The 10,514-nt window shown below is 45.9% G+C and overlaps 1 protein-coding gene and 1 long non-coding RNA gene across 2 annotated transcripts in view; one reads left to right on the forward strand and one right to left on the reverse strand.

Moving 5' to 3' along the window:
• The window catches only part of LOC6502907, a 32,733-nt gene that overhangs the window by 3,125 nt on the left and 19,094 nt on the right, over nucleotides 1–10,514 (reverse strand). Inside the window, exons 2-5 of the mRNA XM_014905769.3 lie at nucleotides 9,296–9,651; nucleotides 9,154–9,230; nucleotides 4,697–4,923; nucleotides 905–4,633 (exon numbers count right to left, since the gene is read on the reverse strand). Of these exons, the coding sequence (XP_014761255.1) occupies nucleotides 905–4,633; nucleotides 4,697–4,923; nucleotides 9,154–9,230; nucleotides 9,296–9,480 (4,218 nt within the window). The 5' untranslated portion in view covers nucleotides 9,481–9,651. The remainder of the gene's footprint in view (nucleotides 1–904; nucleotides 4,634–4,696; nucleotides 4,924–9,153; nucleotides 9,231–9,295; nucleotides 9,652–10,514) is intronic.
• LOC123257565 lies at nucleotides 179–899 on the forward strand. Its single transcript, XR_006507666.1, has 2 exons — nucleotides 179–484; nucleotides 557–899. It is a non-coding gene; the product is annotated as an uncharacterized LOC123257565 (long non-coding RNA).

A 10,514-nucleotide genomic window follows, 5' to 3' on the forward strand; every position in this document is an offset into this window, starting at 1 on the left:
ATATGCAATTCGTAGGATGCTGGTGCATAGGAGTTGGCCCATAATCCTAGGGGATGACTATTAGTGAGTGGCTGAGGGAGGAATAGGGTTTTCAAATGTGTATTTTGTTGGTTTAAAATAAATAGCAAATATCTTAACAAGGTTGTCAGTAAATTATGAACCGATAAGGCCATTTTAAGACTATTTCTTTCGCTTATGTCATAAAGTTGTTTTATTTCGAAAACTACGTCTAAAACCACTATCATAGCTCCAAAAAGGGCGTCCTTTAATCTTTTTTAATTTTCTAACTTTATGCTTTTTATTTTTTAATCAAAAATATATTTATAGATCTTGTATTGTACTCTTAGGTGGTTCTAAAACTTGAAAATGTGTAATTTTGAAAACATATCCCACAAAGTAGTTTTGATTTTTCAATTCCCGAGAATGTTCCAGAATCTTGTTATAATAAATAGGCCATTGACTCTCAGGCGCTTCAGAATGATTGGTAAATGTACTAAATATTTTAAAACGTAATTTTTTAATGGCCAAAAAACAAATTGATACTTTCTATTTGTAGATACATAGTCGGGAATGCTTTCATAAAAAAAAAAACAAATAATTCGAAATCCTTTCACACGAATTGAAGAAACCTGATGAATGGCTTTTGAATCGTTGATGAATCTTATAGCAAACATAGAACAGTTACAAGACATCAGATGAGTATAAGTGGTTAAACTTAGAATATCCCTAGCTAGCAAATATTGAGGGATTAGAAGGCCACAGTTGGAATTATTTAGTTAACTGATTAATTGATTGAACAACTGATTTCTTGCTTGGGATTAAATGATTAACTTTAAACAAATTGTTAGTGCAAGCAGTGGTTTAAAAATAATTTCAAGGGCCTTGTAGGCCTGCTTCAACTTACGTTTTCAAGGCTGTCCGAACCATCTTTCGGCTCGCATAGGAATCCCTCGGTGGCATCGCTGCGCGCGAGAGTCTCTACGAGCTCGTTACCGGTCGCGGTCCGTGAGCGCCGACGCGGTCTTCGCGTCCCGCCGGCTATGACGGCGGCAGGCGGCGGTGGAGAGGATGGCGTGGAGGGAGTGGATGGCGCGGACGCAAAGGTTGGACTGGAGCGGCGACGCCGCTGCTCCCGAAGATTCGCCAGCTGCTGATGGGCCTTGATGACGGCGTCACACAGCGCCTGGGCCAGGTCCCCGGAGGACTTGCTGGGACTAATGGTGGACGATGAGAAGCTTGGGTCTGGAGTCAGGGAGTTGACCCCCGGGTGACTAGCAGGACGACGAGCGGGCGACATTAGCATGGCGGGCAAGGCGCCCTCCACGGCGGCCAGCTGCTGGACCATGGAGTCCTCCGAGGCAATGGTGTCAACGTTGTGATCCTCAACGGCCGCCTCCTCTATCTCAGCTGGGCTTTCCAGCTCGGTGCCCTGATCCTGTACAGAAGGAACTGGTTCCTCCTGCTCTGGAGCCACTGGTGATGACTTCGCCTCTTCGGTGGAGTACGCAGTCCGGCTCCATCGCTCACGAGCTTTGCGGCACTTCTCCGCGCTGCGCCCGCTCACGAGGTCAGCCTTGTACTGTCGTAGTAGCTCTTGCTCCCGCTTCTTTAGGAGCACTTCCCGGGGCTTGGGCACGAACTGGACCTCTTCGGGTTGCCAGGAGTCTAGATCCGCGGCTGTCGGGCCGACGGAACTGGAATCTTGCTCCTCGTCCTTATCCTCCTCGGCCACATCCTCTGCTATCTGCCCAGCCGCCTCCGACCTGTCCTCCTGCTCCTTTGATTCCTCCTCCGCGCCCTCCTCCGCTTCAGCATCCGCCTCTGTATCTGCATCTGCATCCGCATCGGCCTCCGTATCCGCATCTCCCTCTGCGCCCATCTCCATATCCGCCATATCGGAATTTACATCCGGATCTACTTCTGTGGAGTCCTGCGTGCGGTCCTCGTGCTCAAGCCTGGAGCGCAAGACCTGCTGCCGGCTGTCATTACTGTCGGAGGACTGCAGGCTGGCGAAGGGCTCGTACAGGTTGGGCAGCCGGATGTCCTCCAGAATCAGCACGCCGCCTCGCTGCACGGGCTGCGTGGCATCAACAATGGATGAGTGCACCAGCCCTGCTCCGGAGGCGGACCGCTGCAACTCGCGTGCCTCCTCCGCGGAAATCACCGCAATATTCGACGCAATCGAGCAGCTGGTGCTGGAACTGAGCCCGGGCGATATCGCCCCACTGGCCTGCGACCGCGACCGCGACCTGTAGCTGGCACTGGCCATGGAGAGCTGGTTGCTGTTGTAGCTCGCGTTGCTGTTGCCACTAGTGCTGTTGCTGTTATTGCTCAGCTCCTCCAGGGCGATGTTTTGCAGCCGCGTCTGAGCCTTCGAACGCCACTGCTGCCGGCGGGTGGATTCAGTCTTTGATTTCTTGCGGCGGTTGCTGGAACTCTTGCTCCGGCTCTGCCTCTTGGTGCCACTTCCACGTCCACTGGCGCTGCTCTTGGTGTTCATAGTGGCGTTGGTGTTGCTGTTGCTGTTAGCGTTGCTGTTACTGTTGGTACTGTCCCTCCTGCTACTGTGGTCCTCGTCCCCATTGAGTTCCCCGCCGTTAGCCAGGTCCTCCTCCTCCTCCCTGTCCGGAAGGTCGGGGAGATCTTCTTCCCTGGGAGCTGCTGCCAGAGTCGACATATTGCGAGACTTGAAGATGCGCTTCTGTCGCTCCTTAATAGGCAGTCTCAGATGGTCGCCCGCTTCAGCGTCCGCATCAGCATCAACGTCAGCCTCGTCCTCCAGCATAGCCTCTCCTTCCGCGTCTGATCCCGCCTCCTCAGGAGCCTCGGCGTTCTCAGTCTCCTGAGCCTCCAGTATCCTTTCCTCGTACGCCCCAGACTCCTGCTCTTCATCGAAAATGGCATTGGCTGCCGCCGCCGACCGCTGTGCCTCGTCGAATCCCCTGAAAAGGTCATCGTATGCGGCCTTCCCAGCTGCTGATTCCTCGGGCGGAGCTGCGAGCTCCAAATGCCCTCTGCCATCCTGTCGAGCGGTGCAGTGCCTGTAGCTGAGCCCGTTTTGGCCGTCCGGCAGCTCCTCCTCCTCCTCAAAGTCGAAACAGGAGGACATGGTGATGGGGGCTTGCTTCGATGGGGTCAAGGACTTGCCCTTTTCGCCGGAGTTGGAGCTCTTATTCCGCTGGCGCGGCTCGTCATCCACAAAGACGACGCTCTCGTTGGAACTGGCGTCGCTGTCCTGAATAACAATGGGTTCGTCCGAGGACTCTAGCTGGCTGTCCGTATCGAACTCCTGCAGGCCCATGTCACGTCGATCCTTCTTTGGTATGTTGCGAATGCGCTTCCTGGCCGACTGCTCCTGCTCCTCGCCTTGCTGTTCCTCTTCTTGCTTCCGGTCAGGCTCCCACGAGCGTTTGCCATTGTTGCCATTTACAGCCGGCTGTGGCTGCTGGGCGGAGAGCTCCTCCGGGGAGTCCTCTGTCTCATCGTCGCACCACTCAGCCAGCAGGCTCTGCTGCAGCTCCAGGGAGGCGGCCATGTGGCTCTGCTCCTGCGAGAGATTCTCTTTCGGGGGAGACGGCTTGGATATTGGTTCTAATACGGCGACGGGCAGTGGAGTTTCTCGTGACTCCTCGTGCTTTTCCTCCTCGTCTACTGGAGGTGGTACTGGTGGCGGTGACGAAGAAACTGACGGGGAAGCCGGCGACACCGGCGCCCGATGCCTCGAATGCGTCCGCTTCTGACGCTTAGTGGTTTCAGGTGGGTGCTCGGTGGGAGCGCGAACCGGTGTGTGTGCCGCAGTCAGGGTTTTCCGCATTGGATTGCCGCGCCGAGTTGGCGGCGCAGATCGTTCACTGATGCCAGTGGCCAGCGTGCGCCGCCGTCCGCCACTGCGCCGATGGGTCGACATTGGCGGGGGCGGTGGCAGCTCTGATGCCCGGGTTGGCGGCGAGAGGCCTTGCTGGCGCCGGCTCATGGAGCGTGTCAGGCGACGCTGCTTGGCCGGAGGTTGAGGAGCAGGCATGGTGGCACGCAGCTGGTTGGACCGATGACTGCGTGGATCCCGGGGATTCAGGGAGCTGCGCCGCGGTGCCAATGCGGTGGACACTTTTGGCGACGAGGAACAGCTGTTTCGGTTGCTGCGGCTGCGGCTGCGCGTGGAGTGCGAGGCGAGAGAGCTGGAGTCGCTGGGGTGCACCACCCGTTCAATGGACGCCATTGTCATCTTCACGATGCTCGCCACCTTCTGCTGGGCCTCGTCCGTCAGCGACGCGTCCACTACGATGGAGACGTGCCGCGAGTGGCAGCGGACCGAGTTCTTGTGAAAGTGCGTGCTGTCTCGGCTACCCCTGATCGTCAGCTGGCGGGGGTCGTTTGTCGTGTGCGCCCGTCGGGCGGCCCGGGTCTGCCGGCTGGGGTTGAAGCTGCTGACGCTCGTGGTGGTGCTGGTACTGTTGCTGTGGCTGCTGTAGTTGCTGCCTGTGTCCAAGTGAGCGCGGCGGTGGATGAGCAACACGCTCATGCTGTTTGTACGGAAGCTGCAGATGTTGCACTCGTAGCTGGCGTCATCGTAGCGGCGCTCGCGGACGTGGCCTGGCGACCCGCCGATGTCCATGATGCGGAACGTGGGCTCCTGCTGCGGGTTGGCACGATTAGGCTGGTTAGGACCCTGCTTGGGAGGTGATTCCGGGCTACTTACCCGGTTCAAAGGAGAGGGAGCACCACTGGAGCTGCGCGTACTGCTGTTGTGGTAGCTGCTGCTGCTAGAGAGGAGCGCCTTGATGAGGCTGTCCGGCCGGGAGGCAGGCCCGCTGCCACTGTCCGGGTGCGAGTGCGTGCCAGCCAGGAGCTGGCGCTGGTACCGCGACTCTGCGATCGCGACGTCGTCGCCAAACTTGTCTCCCATGTGCAGTCCATCGGCCTTTTCTGCATTCGAAAGTGTTTATCAGAGGAGGAAGCTTTAACATTGGACCGTTTTTGACATCATTTCAGTCCAATACTAGTAGTATCTACAGCCATATTTAGTACTTATCAACTTAGAAAAATACCCCCTCAAGTGAGAACAATCCTACGCTATTTGGATTAAAAACAAGAAAGGAAAGCTAACTTCGGGCGGAGCCGAAGTTTATATACCCTTGCAGTTGAGTCGCAGTCCGCTAGGTAGCGCCACGCATCTTATATTATTAGATATATAGCGGATCGTATATAGTTGGCCGATCCTTGTGAAATACAATATCGGGCATATCGAATTATTTTGCCCAAAGAGAAATCCACTGAAACTCCCATCCTTCTAACTTGAAAAACAACGAAGTTATAGCATTTCCGATCAATCAGTTATATGGCAGCTATAGGATATAGTTAACCGATCCCGGCCGTTCCGACTTATATACTGCCTGCGATAGCTCTAAAACTGAGAGACTAGTTTGCGTAGAAACAGACAGACGGACAGACGGACATGCTTATATCGACTGATCAAGAATATATATACTTTATAGGGTCGGTGGTGTCTCCTTCACTGCGTTGCACACTTTTGACCAAAATTATAATACCCTCTGCAAGGGTATAAAAATAGAGTAAATCTTACACGAAAACTTGTCACCTTAGGTTAATGAATTATTTAAGCGCTGAAGTTATACTCTTCGGAGTAATACTACTTCTTATACTAACTCTACTAATAGTATTAATTGAACTGAATTATCTTAACTGAACTTATCCTAGCAAGTCCACATGAAAACAGAAAGAAGACAATGTGTTTCATGAAATTTGTTTTAAAAGACTTTCTTGCATTTCCTTCAAATAGAAAAAAGGAAATCTTAACTAAACCTGAGTATTTCTGAGTATAAAGGCTATTTATAATTATGTAAAATAAAAAAGAAACAATAGATAAACAAATTTCAACTTAAGTTTAAACTATAAAACGAATTTATAACGCAATTATCGCAATTATCAATCATAATAAAATAGATCGTGGTAGTGCATTTTTTATTTATGTCTCATTAAGATAATATATTTGGGGCTTTACTGAAAGGCATATCAATATTAATATTTAACACTTATTTCCCTATTTTTAAAAACTTAGGGAAGACGCTTCGGCATAGAATTGAGCAATGATTGTGGATTGTAGAGTGGCTATATCAATAATAGATCATTCTGATTTATGAAGCTAGACTGACACAAACTGACTCTCATTATTAATACCTCAGTAAAATTGATATTTGTGCATCATATTTTGTTGGTTTATTTTTTAACTTTTACTTGCCAAATTTTTTATCAATATTTTTTTAAATAGGTAGTTGATATTGAAATTTGATAAACATAAATTTTATTAAATTATAAAATGTTTAATATATAGAAAATTTAATTGAAAAAATTCTTCAGCGAAAGTTGATATTTGTGCAAAATTGAAAAAGCGCAAAAATTCAAGGAACTAAGTAATAATTTTTAACAAAATGACTTAAGATTATTATTTTAATATGGTATAGAACCTCCGTTTTCTTGTAAGACCAATTCCAAACGTTGGGGCATTGAGTTTACCAAGTTTTGGAGCGTGTTTGTGTCGATAGCATCCCATTCTTTAACAATGGCTTCCTTCAAGCCTTTCAATGACTCAAACTGTCTTCCACTCTTGTAGACTTTTGCTGACAGGATGCCCCAAAGGTTCTCAATTGGGTTCAAGTCCGGACTTATTGCTGGCCACTGCAGTAAGGGTATATTTTTTGATTCCAGGAACGACATCGTATACCTCGCAACGTGTAAAGGAGCGTTATCCTGTTGAAATACCCAGTCCTCGCCATGCAACTCTTCTGCAAATGGAAAAAGTTCACTTTCTAGGAGATCCGTATACATTTGCGCATTTATCCGTCCTGTTACAAAGCATATAGGGGACTTTCCTTTAGCACTAAAAGCGGCCCAAACCATAAGTGAGCCACCACCGTGGTTTCGCTTATGGCAAGTCTGTCTTGGATGCCTAGGATCCCTCCAATACTTTTGGTTACCGTCTGGGCCGTCCAAATTAAACTTCTTCTCATCGCTAAAAATCACTTTTTCAAATTCATTTGTCCAAAACTTATATTTTTCATAAAAGGCAAGCCTGGCCTTCTTATGTCTTGGTAAGAGTTTGGTAATGTCTTGGTTTGTGCACCTTTGCATCATACTGCAGGTTTAAATATTTTTTGCAAATCTTTTGCACTCTTTGCCTGCTTATTGGCAATTGAAATTCTGCTTTTATTTGTGCACAATTCATTGTCTTAGCTGTTGCCAAGGCTCGAATGTGCCGTTTAGTGCGGGCGTCTATTTTCGAAACGGCTCCCTTGCGGTTCGATTGCGCATATTTCTCTGGGTTTTCTAAAAAGTTTCCAATTGTATTGCGATGCCTATTAATTCTTTTGGCAATTTCGCCAACTTTAACTCCACACTTAACCATTGTTTCAATTTGAGTCTTCTCCTTTTCACTAAATTCGGGTGCACGCGGCATTTTTAATCAAAAATGTTGTAAATCTCAGAAAATTAATAATAAATGGCAACAATATAAACTTTTTGTGTTACGAAATAAACGACTTCTTAAAATAAATCGCTTTTTACTGGAGGTCAGTTGACGTGTCGAGCTCAAAATTCAAATGCAGAACTTTGCACATATATCAACTTTCTATTGAACGCATGACTTTGTCTTCTTTAAAATCCTAAAAGGACCATAGATTAAAAGCAGATAAGAAATAAATTCATAGAAACGACTGTCAATGCATACGAAAAAAAATCTGTATACTCGAAAGATTTATATAGTTATTCGAATAACCGTTATATCAAAAATAAGTTTTGCACAAATATCAATTTTACTGAGGTAACTTGAGCTGAGAGGACTCCCTATAGGTCGTTAATGAGATTAGGACATGGTCTCTGGGCACATGCACATTGTAAATATTAAATAAATATAAATATGGCCCGCAGATTCCACCAGCACTCTCTCCAAGAGATCTTAAAGGTATTCATTCAAAGTGATTAGGCTTATGCCATATGAGATTAGAAACTCCAATTTAATTGAAGAAAATATTGTTTAACCACTTATATTAAATTCAATAAAATTATTTCGAGTTTTTCCTTAAATCCAAAATTAAAACATAGTATGATCTAATGATTTCAATAGGAAAATAAAAATCTTCCATAGAAAAATGTTTGGGGAAAAATCATAGAAGACCAAAAATTAATGTAGAAAATCTGAGATTTGAACTTTGGATGAGTATTCCAAAGATATGGTAACTGCTATATACCATTTTTTAATTTTAGTTGGTACACATACATTTCGAAAATTATATGTACTAGAAACAATGATGGTCATCGCCATTACACGGCCTACATAATTCAATATATGGTAAAATTTGATCAATTTCTTCTCTTGGGTGTACCGCGGAAACTGTGGGTGATAGAACCTATGTTTGTTCTGGACTTTGGTTTAGGGGAGCCTAAAGGTTATGGAGCAGGTAAAATTATGCGTGGAGGAAAACAAAAGTTGGAAATTGTCGGCCTGTGTAATCTGCAAGATTCTATTACGTGTTATGTTCAGTCCAACCGAGGCTCAGGAAAGCCAGTTCACTGCCAGACAGCAATGGTTTTGCGTCGCAGAGTGGAGACTTAATTCTTTTTTTTTTTTTTTTTTTTTTTTTAACTCTTCTAAATGAACAATCTTACGATCAATTTACAATCTGTTTTTATAAACTTAATTCTTGGCAAAAATGTAGAAATCCGCATAAATGCTCTCAAATCTAATTGCAATTTTGGATAGTTCTAACAGTTTTTTCCTACGAGCAAACGAGCAAACTGGTTGCCTAAGACATGCTTAAAATACTCTATTTCATTTTGGCCAAACTATTTAATGAATATATTAAAAATAATACAAGATAAAATATTACTAAATGCACTCATAAATCTTTACTATTATGATTATCTTTAAATTTGTTCCTTAGTTTAAACAAGTTATTTGTACATCTTTTCAGCTTTGTTTTCGCTTGTTTTTTGTAAACTGTATCCCTAAGGCACACATAATAAATAGAGCGGTCTGTAGCCAGCATAAGTATGATTATCTTGTATATTATCTTGTATAAATCGTAGCTCTTCCTTTTGAAGTGAAAATGTATTCGTGCTCCAAGGCACCGGAATACTCACTGGTGCCGCGCTTGATGAACTCCTCTTTGTGGGTGCATTGGAAAGGATATATCAGCTTGGCTGACTTCACTTGCTCGCTGAAAGTAGAAGGGAAAGCTGGGGTGAGTCTACGAATCTACTCCGAGGGCGAGGAGGGGCTTACAAGGTTTTCTCATTGAAGAAGGCCACGACTGCGAAGGGGGGCCTGGAGGAGTTGACGAACCGGAAGTCCTGCGACGAAGTCACTTCGCCGGGCCACCAGATCTCCGTGTTGTGTATCTTGACCCACACCACGTCGCCGTCAGTGTAGTGCGACTGCTCGGGTTCCTCGTTGCGAAAGCGCGGCATGTTTGGACTGTTGAAGTGCTGATTCTTCGGAGACTCCGAGACAGCTCCTGGGGGAGCGCCTCCTAGCGGGCCTCTGCACCGCCTTCCGAGCTGCTTTGGCTGAGTCGCTGGATAGTAGACCGCTGTCTAGCAGACATGGGTGTGGGCAGGGCCCGGAACACCTGGTGACAACTGAAAAGCAAACGGATACGTGAAATAAGACGAGGCTCGATCCAGGTTACTAACCCCAGGAATAAGTCGAATAGATTAAAAATTCCAGTGCCCCAATAAACTCTTCAATTTTTTTTAGTTTTATATTTTCAACAGAGCATGCAAAACACTTTATTTGTTTTCTGTCCGGTTCGGTCTGTCATTGACTACTTCATTTAGTCTTTTGCTCAAAACTTTTTACTAAAGTTACTAGGTACATAGAAATTAGGTACATAGTCTCTATGCTTCCCAACGTGGTGCACTTTCCACCCTGCATACACAGGTTTAGGAACGAACTGCACTTCCCGCCCTGCACCCCATTTAAGTGAGAGGTGCATCTCCCTGATCTCTGAATATTAATTCGTATATTATTGTTTGATTTGAATATTAATTTTAAAGTCAAGTTGGATACTCCTAGCAAAGTTGTCTCTAAATGACTGTTTTTTATGAAACATGTATCAGAAGTATCTTACTAAACTTTTAACTTATTTATTTTTTCGCGTTCTGTTACTGAAATCGGTAGCGAACCACAGAGGGGCAGTCTGAAAAGTGCATCATTTCTGTCTGTTTAGTTCCTCAATAGACAGCAAAGAATAAATCGGTCGACAGTTGCTTGCAAGCTCTGGATTTTAAATAATTCATCATAGGTAGTAAGATTAAGGGACCTTGAGATGGATGCCTTAAAAACCATGCCAGAAAAGGGCACAAAAATTATATTTATTACTCTATAATGTACACTGTTATTATTTCCTTTCCTCCTGAAATTGGTTCCGTCTACTTACGCGCAAAGGATTCCGACAATGCACAACCAATGCGAATCTTTTTCGTTTCAAACAAATAATTAT

This window comes from Drosophila ananassae, chromosome XL (genome assembly GCF_017639315.1).
Source record: "Drosophila ananassae strain 14024-0371.13 chromosome XL, ASM1763931v2, whole genome shotgun sequence".
NCBI lineage: Eukaryota > Metazoa > Arthropoda > Insecta > Diptera > Drosophilidae > Drosophila > Drosophila ananassae.